The 16,137-nt window shown below is 45.6% G+C and overlaps 1 protein-coding gene across 3 annotated transcripts in view; it reads right to left on the bottom strand.

Moving 5' to 3' along the window:
* The window catches only part of LOC146342232 (integrin alpha-M-like), a 62,121-nt gene extending 46,492 nt beyond the window's left edge, over window positions 1-15,629 (bottom strand). Inside the window, exons 1-3 of one of the 3 annotated variants that reach the window (XR_014783928.1) lie at window positions 15,423-15,562; window positions 923-1,037; window positions 676-788 (exon numbers count right to left, since the gene is read on the bottom strand). Coding sequence is in view for 2 of the 3 variants with exons in the window: in XM_084805968.1 (XP_084662094.1) it covers window positions 676-788; window positions 923-1,037; window positions 15,423-15,462 (268 nt within the window). In the remaining variant the exon portion in view is untranslated. Of the gene's footprint in view, window positions 1-675; window positions 789-922; window positions 1,038-15,422 lie in introns of all 3 variants that reach the window. The other 2 variants (XM_084805968.1, XM_084805967.1) reach the window with 2 other exon arrangements.
* Window positions 15,630-16,137: the final 508 nt, after the last annotated feature.

Raw genomic sequence — 16,137 nt, forward strand, 5'->3', positions numbered from 1 at the left:
AAGAGTCGGACACGACTGAACGACTGAACAACAACAACAACAATATGAGGAGCAATGGATGGGAACAGTTCACTGTCTCTTTAAGATTTGTTCTGTATCTAGTAATGTTAACAAAGAAGTGGTTTAGACTTAGTTAGAAGACAAGGGGTGGCCAGCTCCAGAGAGGGAGAGAGCTCCATGCAGGGCAGTAACTGAACTCTTTACTTGTTAATTAATAAAGTTGTTTGTATAAAAAAGCAGTAAGTATTGCTCCTTCGTATAGAAAACAACACCAAACAGTTTTGTGAACTCCCTCCCCCCTGTTTTGCAGTTCATTTCTCTGGGACTGGAGAGCAGCTGGAAGGGAAGTATGCTTCTCTCCTTCTTCCGTATCCCGGTCGCTGGGAAACATGAGATTAAGGGCACTATTGCGTTCCTGTCCTGTTGTGGGCTTCCCATAGGCATCTGGTGAAGTGAATGCTGGACTAGATATAGAACTTTGGTTTAGCCTGGCTCTTCTGATATTCTTTGTACTAACATCCGCTCTTGCACAATGCGCAGTGCAGTTGCAGACTCACAGAAAACACGCAGCCTTGGGAGTGTGCTTCAGAGGAAAAACCACAAGTCCTGGCTCCCAACGCCTTTCCTCTGTTGCAACTCCATAGGAAAGCAAACTCCACCCAGTCAAGCACTTACTTTGCAATGGGACCTCCAGGCAGCTGCCTGACTTGCTTGGCATATGCTGGCATTTGTAGAGTTTTCCCGTTTTGTTCACGTCCCACTCCTGGAATGGGGCACCAACAAACACCCTGTAGGAGTGAGAGAACACGTGCAGAGAAATCAGGGGTCACACTGTGTCACTCCTGGTCGGGATGGTATATGGGGACAGGATGACAAGAGACAAGAGGCTCTCCGTGGATCTGCAATGACTGCATTTGCGTACCCTGCATTAGCTCCGCTTCCGAACTGCACTACGCTCTGCCCAAAGCCCTTTGCCGTTTTCTGGAAGGTGATGGGATGTTCTGTATCCACACTGAATCCATGGCATGGTGTCAGCACTGCAGGGAATAAACAAACAGTTTGTTCAGACTTCTTGTACAGGAAGAGGGAAGTGACCCCAAAGAGGTCTGACAAGTTTGGCAGCTGCTGGGCCAAATCCAGCAGCTAAATTCAGGGCTATCAAACTGTGGGTCAGGGCACCCACGGCTGAGGGGCATGAGACACCTCCAGGGAGGGATCTTGAATTCTGGGGTGCTAGGTGTGATCTGTTGCTGCCAGGAGACAAACAGCAGGTGGGAGTGGGGGAGTCCCCCTTCTTTTCTCTGAGACCCTGGCTGGGAAATCTGTTAGCAGCGGTTCCTGCCCTTGCGTCAATGCCTAGAGCAGCCAGGCAAACCCTGTTGCCAGGCGAGAGGGCGTGACAAGGCAGCAGGGAAGAGGCACCAGCACTGCTGCCAAAAGAAGCCTTTCACATCCATTAACCTTGACTCGCACATCCTTGCACGCAGCAGTGGGACGTGCACTGTTCCATGTGTCCATCACAGTATACTCGCCCCATCAAACCAGGGCTGGCCGAAGACATTTTTCTGCCTGAGGCAAAGATGGCACCCCGCTCCTTTAAATATCCCTTAATTTGTCGGCTTCTGCCCCTGTCGGTGTGTTAGGGTGCAATCCTATGCATGTTTAAACAGAACGAAGTCCTACAGCTCCCAGCATTCCCCAAGGATTGCATTCGGAGCAGGGACGGGGGGCAGGGCTTCGTGGGAACTGGGAGAGCCGCAGCAGCCCCTCTGAAATGCTATTTGGGCACTTTGGAGTGGCTGCTGCCGGCAAGGGGAAAGAGGCACTGGAAGCAGCTTGGCTGCAATCCCAGAAAGCCAGAAAGCAGTCAAGGCTGTCCTCGGGAAGAGCGCCTGGGTTTCTGCCACTCTTGCCAAGCGGCTCGCTCTCCAATGCCCTTTCCCCACAATGGGTTGGCATGTCTGGGTGCGGACGACATGCCAACCCATTGTGGGTAAAACAACCCCTGCAACAGACCATGGGTTATCGGGGTTATTTGGGAAAAACAACCCACCCAGATAAAACTGGTCCAGGTTTGGCCAACACACTAACCCACTGTGGGTTGGTGTGTCATGGACCCAGTCTAAAGGTCCAAAGCTCAGGAGACGCTGTCAGCTGCTGTTTACAGTTAAGAAGAGAAAGTGAATTCTAAAGACAAAAAACGAGGAAGGAAGGAAACATGAAACAGAAGAAATGACTAGAAGTTTAGCCAAGAGGAAAGGTGGGGATTGGGGGGGGGAGGGGGAATCAAATACAAAATAAAGAAAGGAAGGAAGATAGATCAGAGTGAAGGAGTGAAGAGATTTGTAGAGCTGGAATAAGTGCAAAAAAGGGCAACTAAAATGGTCAAAGGGCTGGAGCATCTCCCCCATGAAGGAAGATTACAACAGCTGGGCTTGTTTAGCTTGGAAAAAAGGCGAGTAAGGGGAGACATGACAGAGGTGTACAAAAATCATGCATGATGTGGATAGGGAGACGTTTTTCTCCATCTCTCATAATTCTACAACCCAGTGGGGGGTCATCCTATGAAGCTGATTAGCGGGAGATTCAGGACAGATCAAAGAAAGCACTTCTTCACAAGCACATAGTAAAATTATGGAATTCACTACCACAAGATGTAGTGATGGCTACCAATTTGGATGGCTTTTAAATTTATTTATTATTTATTTATTATTGCATTTATATCCCGCCTTTTTTCCTCTTGCAAGGAACCCAAGGCGGCTTACATTATCCTCCTCCTCTCCATTTCATCCTCACAACAACAACCCTGTGAGGTGGGTTGGGCTGAGAGTCTGTGACTGGCCCAAAGTCACCCAGTGAGCTTCCAAGGCCGAGTGGGGACTAGAACCCGGATCTCCCAGCTCCCAGTCCAACACTCTTGCCACTACACCACACTGGCTCTTTTAAAGGGGGTTAGACAAATTCTTGGAGGAGAAGGATATCCATGACTACTAGTCCTGATGCCTCTATGCGACCTCTAGTACCAGAGTCAGTGATCTATGTACACCAGTTGCTGGGGAACATGGATGGGAGGGTGTTGCACTCATGTCCTGCTTGTGAGTTTCCTCTTGACAGCTAGTTGGCCACTGTGTGAACAGAAAGCAGGACTAGATGGACCCTTGGTCTGATCCAGCATGGTTCTTCTTATGTTCTTAGATTTAAAAACAAAAAAGGAGTTTCTTAAACTGGATCCAATAAGGAGACAGAAGCCAATGAATGGTGCACAGCAATGGAGGCAGAATGAGAAGTTTTTCTCATTGGGAGGGCTAAACATATAATAAATAAAATAATAACAACCGTAACAACAATAATAATAATTGAGCAGCTGCGTTCAAAATGGAGGATAAAGCTGAGAATGAGACAAAGCAGAAAGAAGAGAATCACAATAAATAAATAATATCTCCCAGAGGAGTTATGAGAAACAAAAAGAGGAACATTTGATGATGATAGTAATGAGAAGGAAAATCCCTTCCAGAATGGGCAAGCTGAAATCTGAATTTGAAGACTTCTTTGTGGACCCAGTCCTCCAGAGCTCCCCCATACCCCAATTTTGCTGCATCCCAGCCATCTGCTTCAAATTCAGATTTCAGCTCGCCCATTCTGGAAGGGATTCTCCTTCTCATTACTATCATCATCATCAATCATCCCCCTTTTTGTTTCTCATAACTCCTCTGGAGGCTCCTTCACACTGAGCTTTATGCTGCGATTGAGATTGTTCCTTCACGGAAGTTTGCGGGCTCTTTACATGACGCCCATAATAGATCGTACATAATGAGCTGTCAAATTACCCGGTTCAGTCCCTCTTCAGTTTCCTCCCTGAAAAGAGTAAAAGCCGCAAGAAGATGGGCGAGATCAATGAAGGTTAATGGAAGACTTAGTTATGGGGAGAAGGAGGGGGAAGAAAGGGAGTCGTTGTGATCCTGCGTTTAAAATAGAAGCAGAAAGCCTTGTTTTAAATGCAGGATTTTAGGCTGTATGACCCGACTTAACGACTGAACAACAACAAGAGATGGCCTGGGAGATGTTGGCTGCACTTCTAAACCCACTGAATCCAATGGGGCCTACTTCTGAGTAGAGAAGCATAGGAGTGCAATGTTCCCCATTTCTAGCTCCCCCCGCCCCAATTTCGCTGCATCCCAGCAATCTGCTGGACAGTTACTGCTCCCCACCTGATTTTTCCCCAGGCGTGCACTTTTGCCTACTGCTTCCACTCACACACCCCTTTCCCCCTGCTCGCGATGAGAAGGCAAGATGGATCAAGCGGAGAAGTGATTTTACATATAACAGAGGAATTACAGAACATCAAAGAAGCACAACTTTGCAATTTGTGAGAGCAATGGAGAAGCGAAAGAGCACTTTAGGGCAAGTTACCAAAGTTAGCCTTTAACTCTTTCACTGCAGGGGAGTGAGATTTATTTCTTTGTTGTTGTTCAGTCGTTCAGTCGTGTCCGACTCTTCGTGACCCCATGGACCATAGCACGCCAGGCCTTCCTGTCCTGCGCTCTCTCCCGGAGTGTGCTCAAGTTCATATTCATTGCATCGGTGATGCTATCTAGCCATCTCATCCTCTGCCGTCCCCTTCTCCTTTTGCCTTCAGTCTTTCCCAGCATCAGGGTCTTTTCCAGGGAGTTTTCTCTTCGCATTAGGTGGCCAAAATATTGGAGCTTCAGCTTCAGTATCTGTCCCTCCAATGAGCACTCAGGGTTGATTTCCTTTAGGATGGACTGATTTGACCTCCTTGCAGTCCAGGGGACTCGTAAGAGTCTTCTCCAGCACCACAGTTCGAAAGCATCAATTCTTCGGCGCTCAGCCTTCCTTATAGTCCAGCTCTCACAGCCATACATTACTACTGGGAAAACCATAGCTTTGATTAGACGGACCTTTGTTGGCAAGGTGAGGTCTCTGCTTCTTACTATGCTGTCTAGGTTGGCCATAGCTTTCCTCCCAAGGAGCAAGCGTCTTTTAATTTCATGGCTACAGTCACCGTCTGCGGTGATCTTGGAGCCCAAGAAAGTAAAATCTGTCACTGCTTCCATTTCTTCCCCTTCGATATGCCAGGAAGTGATGGGGCCAGATGCCATGATCTTAGTTTTTTTAATGTTGAGTTTCAAACCAGCTTTTGCACTCTCCTCTTACACCCTCAACAAGAGGCTCTTGAGATCCTCTTCGCTTTCTGCCATTAGGGTGGTATCGTCTGCATATCGGAGGTTGTTGATAATTCTCCCAGCAATCTTAATTCCAACCTCTGATTCATCCAACCCGGCATTTCTCATGATGTACTCTGCATATAAGTTAAATAAGCAGGGTGACAATATGCAGCCTTGTCGTACTCCTTTCCCAATTTTGAACCAATCGGTTGTTCCATGTCTGGTTCTGTCTGTTGCTTCTTGACCCTCGTACAGGTTTCTCAGGAGACAGGTAAGGTGGTCTGGTACTCCCATCACTTTCAGAATTTGCCACAGTTTGTTGTGATCCACACAATCAAAGACTTTAGCGTAGTCAATGAAGCAGAAATAGACGTTTTTCTGGAATTCTCTTGCTTTCTCCATGATGCAGCGAATGTTGGCGATTTGATCTCTAGTTCCTCTGCCTCTTCGAAACCCAGCTTGCACTTCCGGTAGTTCTCGGTTCACATACTGCTGAAGCCTAGCTTGTAGGATTTTGAGCATCACCTTGCTGGCATGTGAAATGAGCGCAATTGTGCGGTAGTTTGAACACTCTTTGGCGTTGCCCTTCTTTGGAATTGGAATGTAAACTGACCTTTTCCAGTCTTGTGGCCACTGTTGAGTGTTCCAGATTTGTTGGCATATTGAATGCAGCACTTTAACAGCATCATCTTTTAGGATTTTAAATAGCTCGGCTGGAAGACTGTCATCTCCGCTAGCTTTGTTGTTACTAATGCTTCCTAAGGCCCACTTGACTTCACTCTCTAGGATGTCCGGCTCAAGTTCAGTGACCGCACTATCATGGCTATCGGGGACATTACGATCTTTCCTGTATAGTTCTTCTGTGTATTCTTGCCACCTCTTCTTAATCTCATCTGCATCTGTTAGGTCCCTGCCTTCTTTGTCCTTTATCATGCCCGTCTTTGCACAAAACGTTCCCTTGAGATCTCCGATTTTCTTGAAGAGATCTCTAGTCTTTCCCATTCTGTTGTTTTCCTCGATTTCTTTGCATTGTTCATTTAAGAAGGCCTTCTTGTCTCTCCTTGCTATTCTCTGGAACTCTGCATTCAGTGGGATATATCTTCCCCTTTCTCCCTTGCTTTTCGCTTCCCTTCTTTCCTCAGCTACTTGTAAAGCCTCATCAGACAGCCACTTGGCTTTCTTGCATTTCTTTTTCTTTGGGATGGATTTCGTTGCTGCCTCCTGAACAATGTTACAGACCTCCGTCCATAGTTCCTCAGGCACTCTGTCTATCAGGTCTAATCCCTTAAATCTATTTGTCACCTCCACGGTATATTCATCAGGGATATGATTTAGGTCATACCTGAACGGTTTAGTGGTTTTCCCGACGTTCTTCAATTTAAGCCGAAATTTTGCAAGAAGCAGCTCATGATCTGAGCCACAGTCAGCTCCAGGTCTTGTTTTTACTGACTGTATGGAGCTTCTCCATCTTTGGCTGCAAAGGACATAATCAATCTGATTTCGATATTGACCATCTGGTGACGTCCATGTGTAGAGTCGCCTCTTGTGCTGTTGGAAAAGAGTGTTTGCTATGATCAGCATGTTCTCTTGGCAAAACTCTATTAGCTTTGGTCCTGCTTCATTTTGTACACCAAGGCCATGCCTGCCTGTTATCCCGGTGATTTCTTGACTTCCTACTTTAGCATTCCAATCCCCTATGATGAAGAGGACATCTTTGTTTGGTGTTAGTTCTAGAAGGTGTTGTAGGTCTTCATAGAACCGATCAACCTCAGCTTCTTCGGCCTCAGTGGTTGGGGCATAGACTTGAATTACTGTGATGTTGAATGGTTTGCCTTGGATTCGTACTGAGATCATTCTATCGTTTTTAAGATTGTACCCCAATACTGCTTTTCCCACCCTTTTGTTGACTATGAGTGCTACTCCATTTCTTCTAAGGGATTCTTGCCCACAATAGTAGATATGATGGTCACCTGAATTAAATTCGCCCATGCCTGTCCATTTGAGTTCGCTGATTCCCAAGATGTCGATGTTCAATCTTGCCATCTCATGTTTGACCACCTCCAGCTTACCTTGATTCATTGATCTGACATTCCAGGTTCCTAAACAATATTGTTCTTTACAGCATCGGATTTTCTTTTCACCGCCAGACACATCCACAGCTGAGTGTCCTTTCGGGTTTGGCCCAGCCGCTTCACTCTTTCTGGCGCTACTTGGAGATACCCTCTGCTCTTCCCCAGTAGCATATTGGACACCTTCCGACCTGAGGGGCTCATCTTCCGGCGTCATCTCTTTTAGCCTTGTGATACTTTCCATGGGGTTTTCTTGGCAAGAATACTGGAGTGGGTTGCCATTTCCTTCTCCAGTGGACCACATTTTGTCAGAACTCTCTGCCATGACCTGTCCGTCTTGGGTGGCCCTGCACGGCATAGCTTATGGCTTCACTGAGTTACGCAAGCCCCTTCGCCACAACAAGGCAGTGATCCATGAAGGGGATTTATTTCTTACTTCTGAGTGAACAGGCACAGAAGGGGAGGGATGTTGAAGACTGAAAGCAGGCTACCTAAAGCGATTTCAGTGACTGGGTGTCCCCACTAATACGGTAATGTGAGGGGTCACATTAAGTCCTGTTGCTATTGTGCTATTGCAGTTTGGGTGGGTACATAGATTTTAAAAAATGGGTGAGGGAGGGTCGAACATAGGTTGGGGCGGGTGGGGCGGGTGGGGGCGCTAACACGCGCACTGGCCAGAGAAAGCAGAAGGGGCAGAACAAGGTGAGAGTGAGGGAATAGGCTCTCTAAATGATGGCAGGGACGAGACTCCACCAAGCAGCCACCCAAACAATTCACAATAAATTGCATCTGACCTGCCCAGAGCCCCAGACTAGTTTTGGAATAATCCAGATTTTCGACCCCTGTGTGTCCCCAGATGGAGCTGATTCAGCTCCAGTAAAAACCCACAACAAAGTGGGGAGTGAACTAAACCCGTTGCCATGGAGATTCCCCCCAGACAGACTCTCTTTACATGTGCTTCCTCCCCCCCTCCCCCCACTTCATTATATAGCCGCTAGACGGTGCTGTGGTCCAGCTCCTCTTATTGCGGCTTTTCCGTTTTCACAAGGGAACTGAAGTGCAACTCAAGCGCTGTAATTTGGTAGTTCATTATTTCCGATCTTTGAAAAAATGGGACAAAGGCCATTTAGTGTGGGAGATGCCCTGGAGGTTAATGACATCATCTAAAGGGCCTGCAAACTTCTGTGAGTAACCAATCTCAATAGCAGGATAAAAGCTCCATGTGAAGAAGTTACTTTTCCTAGCACAATGGAGATGCAATGAAGAAAAAACTTGAGGTGTTGAACTTCTGCCTGACATGAGCCTGTAAAAAGCACAGAGGTGGCCCCAATCAGGAAAAAGGGTGTTACCCTGTGAGATTTATATTACTGGGTGGACGCAAAAGAGGACATGACACAGCAATGTGACACTGTTGCAAAAAAAAAGAAGAAGGGGTGGGGTAGGGTGCTGAAACCATAATTATCCAGATAACTGTTCATGAAATAACTGTATGGTTATCCACGCATAGGTTGGCTAGACCATGACAAGGCAGAGCAACTGGTGAGGAAATTACTAGGTTGCATGGAGGCTGAACCCCTTCATGGATCACTGCCTTGTTGTGGCGAAGGGGCTTGCGTAACTCAGTGAAGCCATAAGCTATGCCGTGCAGGGCCACCCAAGACGGACAGGTCATGGCAGAGAGTTCTGACAAAATGTGGTCCACTGCAGAAGGAAATGGCAACCCACTCCAGTATTCTTGCCAAGAAAGCCCCATGGAACGTATCACAAGGCTAAAAGATATGACGCCGGAAGATGAGCCCCTCAGGTCGGAAGGTGTCCAATATGCTACTGGGGAAGAGCAGAGGGTATTTCCAAGTAGCGCCAGAAAGAGTGAAGCGGCTGGGCCAAACCCGAAAGGACACTCAGCTGTGGATGTGTCTGGCGGTGAAAAGAAAATCCGATGCTGTAAAGAACAATATTGTTTAGGAACCTGGAATGTCAGATCAATGAATCAAGGTAAGCTGGAGGTGGTCAAACATGAGATGGCAAGATTGAACATTGACATCTTGGGAATCAGCGAACTCAAATGGACAGGCATGGGCGAATTTAATTCAGGTGACCATCATATCTACTATTGTGGGCAAGAATCCCTTAGAAGAAATGGAGTAGCACTCATAGTCAACAAAAGGGTGGGAAAAGCAGTACTGGGGTACAATCTTAAAAATGATAGAATGATCTCAGTACGAATCCAAGGCAAACCATTCAACATCACAGTAATTCAAGTCTATGCCCCAACCACTGAGGCCGAAGAAGCTGAGGTTGATCGGTTCTATGAAGACCTACAACACCTTCTAGAACTAACACCAAAAAAAGATGTCCTCTTCATCATCGGGGATTGGAATGCTAAAGTAGGAAGTCAAGAAATCACCGGGATAACAGGCAGGCATGGCCTTGGTGTACAAAATGAAGCAGGACAAAAGCTAATAGAGTTTTGCCAAGAGAACATGCTGATCATAGCAAACACTCTTTTCCAACAGCACAAGAGGCGACTCTACACATGGACGTCACCAGATGGTCAATATCGAAATCAGATTGATTATGTCCTTTGCAGCCAAAGATGGAGAAGCTCCATACAGTCAGTAAAAACAAGACCTGGAGCTGACTGTGGCTCAGATCATGAGCTGCTTCTTGCAAAATTTCGGCTTAAATTGAAGAACGTCGGGAAAACCACTAAACCGTTCAGGTATGACCTAAATCATATACCTTAGGAATATACCGTGGAGGTGACAAATAGATTTCAGGGATTAGACCTGATAGACAGAGTGCCTGAGGAACTATGGATGGAGGTCCGTAACATTGTTCAGGAGGCAGCAACGAAATCCGTCCCAAAGAAAAAGAAATGCAAGAAAGCCAAGTGGCTGTCTGATGAGGCTTTACAAGTAGCTCACGAAAGAAGGGAAGCGAAAAGCAAGGGAGAAAGGGGAAGATATACCCAACTGAATGCAGAGTTCCAGAGAATAGCAAGGAGAGACAAGAAGGCCTTCTTAAATGAACAATGCAAAGAAATCGAGGAAAACAACAGAATGGGAAAGACTAGAGATCTCTTCAAGAAAACTGGAGATCTCAAGGGAACGTTTTGTGCAAAGACGGGCATGATAAAGGACAAAGAAGGCAGGGACCTAACAGAAGCAGATGAGATTAAGAAGGGGTGGCAAGAATACACAGAAGAACTATACAGGAAAGATCTGAATGTCCCTGATAGCCATGATAGTGCGGTCACTGAACTTGAGCCGGACATCCTAGAGAGTGAAGTCAAGTGGGCCTTAGGAAGCATTAGTAACAACAAAGCTAGCGGAGATGACAGTATTCCAGCCGAGCTATTTAAAATCCTAAAAGATGATGCTGTTAAAGTGCTGCATTCAATATGCCAACAAATCTGGAACACTCAACAGTGGCCACAAGACTGGAAAAGGTCAGTTTACATTCCAATTCCAAAGAAGGGCAACGCCAAAGAGTGTGCAAACTACCGCACAATTGCACTCATTTCACATGCCAGCAAGGTGATGCTCAAAATCCTACAAGCTAGGCTTCAGCAGTATGCGAACCGAGAACTACCGGAAGTACAAGCTGGGTTTCGAAGAGGCAGAGGAACTAGAGATCAAATCGCCAACATTCGCTGCATCATGGAGAAAGCAAGAGAATTCCAGAAAAACGTCTATTTCTGCTTCATTGACTACGCTAAAGCCTTTGATTGTGTGGATCACAACAAACTGTGGCAAATTCTTAAAGTGATGGGAGTACCAGACCACCTTACCTGTCTCCTGAGAAACCTGTACGAGGGTCAAGAAGCAACAGTAAGAACCAGACATGGAACAACCGATTGGTTCAAAATTGGGAAAGAAGTACGACAAGGCTGCATATTGTCACCCTGCTTATTTAACTTATATGCAGAGTACATCATGAGAAATGCCAGGTTGGATGAATCAGAGGTCGGAATTAAGATTGCCGGGAGAATTATCAACAATCTCCGATATGCAGACGATACCACCCTAATGGCAGAAAGCGAAGAGGATCTCAAGAGCCTCTTGTTGAGGGTGAAAGAGGAGAGTGCAAAAGCTGGTTTGAAACTCAACATTAAAAAAACTAAGATCATGGCATCTGGCCCTATCACTTCCTGGCATATAGAAGGGGAAGAAATGGAAGCAGTGACAGATTTTACTTTCTTGGGCTCCAAGATCACCGCAGATGGTGACTGTAGCCATGAAATTAAAAGACGCTTGCTCCTTGGGAGGAAAGCTATGGCCAACCTAGACAGCATAGTAAGAAGCAGAGACCTCACCTTGCCAACAAAGGTCCGTCTAATCAAAGCTATGGTTTTCCCAGTAGTAATGTATGGCTGTGAGAGCTGGACTATAAGGAAGGCTGAGCGCCGAAGAATTGATGCTTTCGAACTGTGGTGCTGGAGAAGACTCTTACGAGTGCCCTGGACTGCAAGGAGGTCAAATCAGTCCATCCTAAAGGAAATCAACCCTGAGTGCTCATTGGAAGGACAGATAATGAAGCTGAAGCTCCAATATTTTGGCCACCTAATGCGAAGAGAAAACTCCCTGGAAAAGACCCTGATGCTGGGAAAGACTGAAGGCAAAAGGAGAAGGGGACGGCAGAGGATGAGATGGCTAGATAGCATCACGGATGCAATGAATATGAACTTGAGCACGCTCCGGGAGAGAGTGCAGGACAGGAAGGCCTGGCGTGCTATGGTCCATGGGGTCACGAAGAGTCGGACACGACTGAACGACTGAACAACAACAACAACAACAATGGAGGCTGAAACACTTTTGGCCAAAATGTCTGAGGGTTGGAGGTTGTGGGCAAGAAAAGACGATGGAATTAAAGGTGATGCATTTCCTCTTTTGGGCAGTGTACAAGTGGCCACTGTACCATGATCAGAGGCAGTCTGACAGTGAATACCAGTTCTTGGGAAGCAACAATGAGGGAGGGTTGGCTGCATACCTTTCTTGTGGGCTTCCTAGAGGCACCTGGCTGGCCACTGTGGGCTGCAGGATGCTGGCCTGATCGAGCAGGACTCATCAAGGTAGCTGTGGGCTTTTAGACTGGACTTTACTGCAGCTGTCTTCAGCTACTGCTTGTTTGTGGATCTTTCTGCCTTCAGTCTTGTCTTCAGTAAGTGAGAAGCATGCTCTATTGGGTTGAGATCAGGTGACTGATTTGGCCATTGAAGAACATCCCACTCCTTTGCCTTCAGAAACTCTTGGGTAGCTTTTGCTGTATGTTTTGGGTCATTATCCATCTGCAATATGAAGCGGCGTCCTATCAGTTTGGCAGCATTCGGCTGAATCTGAGCAGAAAGTATAGCCCTATACACTTCAGAATTCATCCTCCTGCTTTTATCAGCAGGCAGGTCATCAATAAACACCAGTGACCCGGTTCCATTGGCAGCCATACATGCCCATGCCATAACACTGCCTCCACCATGTTTGACAGATGATGTGGTATGCTTTGGATCATGAGCTGTTCCTTTCCTTCTCCATACTTTTCTCTTCCCATCATTCTGGTACAAGTTAATCTTGGTTTCATCAGTCCAAAGAGTCTTATTCCAGAACTGGGCAGGCTTTTTTAGGTGTTTGCTGGCAAAGGCTAATCTGGCCTGTCTGTTCTTGAGCATTACCCGTGGTTTGCACCTTGTTGTGAAGCCTCTGTATTTACATTCATAAAGCCGTCTCTTGACTGTAGATTTTGACAATGACACGCCTACCTCCACAAGAGCGTTCTTGGCCTGGCTAGATGTTGTGAAAGGGTTCCTCTTCACCATGAACAGAGTTCTGTGGTCATCTACTTTAGTTGTCTTCCGTGGTCTTCCAGGCCTTTTGCTGTTGCTGAGCTTGCCAGTTAAGTCCTTCTTTTTCAGGATGTTCCAAACTGTTGTGTTGGCCACTCCCAATATTTTTGCTATCTCTCTCGATGGCCTTATGTTGTTTCCTCAGCCTAATGATGGCCTCCTTCACTCGCACGGACACCGCTTTGGACCTCATGTTGGGAATTCCAGTGAACAGTTACCAAATGCAAATGTAACACTCAGAACCACCTCCAGGCCTTTTATCTGCTTGATTGGTCATGGGGTACCCAGGAAACAGGCCACACCTGGCCATGCAGCTGCTTGTCAGCCATTTGTTCCATTACATATGAGCCAGCAACGATGGGGGTGTGTGTATGCCACTGGCTGTCCTTCCTGAATGGTTAGTGCCCCACTTTTGTCAAACCCCTTGAATTACAGCTGGAAGTCCTGACTTCGCTCCCATCTGGGTGTGTTTCCTTTCAACTTCAACGTGGTGGTGTACAGAGGCCAACTGCCAAAACAGTTATCCTTGTTCCAATATTTCTGGCCCTGACTGTATAACCATGTGTGACACAGGCACCGTAGCAATGTGTGTGCTATTGTGAGGAAGGCACCATCTCCACAAAAGAAGTACAACAGCCTTTAAATGAACTGGAAGGACTGCAAAACCTAAATGGGTAACAACTGAGCAAATGCCTTTGGAGACAGTGGCTGGTAGTTGGGCAAGGGCGACGGACTTGTATATATAGTTCAGTTCACAGTAAGCATTGATCCATTGACCAATATGCTGTCTAATGACCCTGTAGATTTTCAGTAAGAACGCAGTACTGTGTGTATGAGTGAACTAATATTGAAGAGGCTATGGAAGAACTGCTAGTGGTGGGTGCCCTAGTGGGGGTGTTCAATGCTTCCTCCCTAGGCCCTCCCATCTACCAAAGCCCTCCCAATGGACAATGGAAGACAGTTTCATGATCTGTCAATGACTCTTTGTCATAATAGCCAAATGGAACTTCCATATTCACAGGCAGTAGCACACAACTGCATGCATGGAGAGGGGCATGGGATTGCATCCATTGGCTCTACGCTTGACCTCCATGTTTCATTGGAAGGTTGGAACAGAGTCTACATCTGTAGAGGTCTCATATTATCAGGACCCCTGTATTTTGTAGGGCTCCCTTCCCAGTCATGCATACAGAGTCTACGCACATACATTTGTGCATGTATTTGTATGTGCGTAGGCTTTGCTCTGACCTTCTGATGTCAGGGGCAGAGGACACAATACTGCTTCCCCCTCCGCATGTTCATATCAGCAGATATGGTTGTGTGAACAGAGCAAATATATCTCTGGCTACCAGAGGCCAAGTACAAGGATGACAAATAATTAAGGTTGTCAGGCAACTATTCAGTACCTTTTAGTTGAGTGACCATCTGCAGTTTAGCTCATTATTTGAATGTCAATATACTTGCATATTACGAAAACCTCACTAAAGGGGTATTTTTGGATACTGAAGAAAATGTGCAAACAGTTCAACAAATAAAATCTACCAGATTGCTAGAAGGGAAGCCCCCTTTAATAGTTTCTTTTCTTTTAACTCGTTGTAATCTGCCCAGAGAACATTAATTATTGGGTGGATTAGAAATGTACTAAATCAGTAAATAAAAGTTTTTATTCCATAGTACAGTAACACACCAGAGAAACCAAATAACTAGAATTTTGCTTACTAAAGTATTTTTACATACTAAAGGGCATGTGCAAACACTTACAATTTATTAAATGAAATCTATCAGATTGCTGGAAGGAAGCCTGCTTTAATTTCTTTTCTTTTTTATTCCCTAATACAGTAATGCACCAGAGAAACCAAATAACTAAAACCTCACTAAAGGGGTATTTTTAGATACCGAAGGAAATATGCAAACACAATTTAATAAATAAAATCTACCACGCAGCTAGAAGGGATGCTCCCCTTACTCTTTTTTAAAATTCTGTAATACAGTAACACACTAGAGAAACCAAACCTATTTTTTAAAGTATGTCTTAAACTCACTTGCTCTCTGATAATAAATACCCCTACATTGGTTAATCAAGCCCATCCTTCAGTTGGTTAATCTGCCACTTAAAGTTAGCAGACCTAATTCTAAAGTAAAAATATCAGTCACAATCCATTCTGAGTGAATATTCTTTTTCAAGAGTGACAGATTTACTATCTCCCATCTTCCAAACCTTGTTGCTCTGCTCCATTGGGTTGGGTTTCTGTTTACAAACAAATCAACTACCCTAGGTTCTAGTTCAGACTCTCCTTCTTTTCCAAAAAGTAATATGGAAACACTTACCAATGGCAAAGAAATAGATGAGCAGTGACAGAGAGTCCATCCTTGCTTGAATGTTGGAAGTGCAGAAGCTTTGAGGAGGCTGGCTGGTGGTTAGATGGATCACACTTTCCAGAAGAAGTGGGTGTTTCAACCATGTCACTGTATGTAAGAGATTCAGGTGGAGCAAGCATTTGTATTCTTTGCAAACTGGGATGTGAAATGGGGGGAAGGAGGAAGCTGAGTCAGAAGCAGTGTGTGAGATATGTGGTTTATTTTGACCACAGGAGAGGCCAAAATAGATAAATTCGTATTCCGCCAACCCAAACTGCTCAAACAAATAGTCATCAAACATTTCCTCTTTTATTATATGGTCACTTTGCATATTCAAGATGTGCTGTGGTATTAATAAGAGTAATAATATTCCATCAATATGTATAGGACTTGACAATATAAGGCATATAAGAGGATAGCTCCCTGCCCCGGGGAGCTAACAATCCAAAATATGACACAGAGGAGACCACAGGCAGAAAGTGTAAACAAGGAAAGAATATGCATTTAGTTCAGTTATACCTAGTTTTAGTTTTAGTATGGAATGAGGATTGGGGGGCTGAGCCAAAGGCTTCTTGGAGAAATTAGGTTTTTACCATAACCAGTGGTTATGGAAAAGAAAAATGGGAATGACCGTGTAATTCTGTCCATGTCTACACAGAAGTGACTCCTATTACATTTGAGGGGA

This window comes from Heloderma suspectum, chromosome 6 (genome assembly GCF_057233095.1).
Source record: "Heloderma suspectum isolate Gila_16-S chromosome 6, 16-S_ref, whole genome shotgun sequence".
Lineage (NCBI taxonomy): Eukaryota > Metazoa > Chordata > Lepidosauria > Squamata > Helodermatidae > Heloderma > Heloderma suspectum.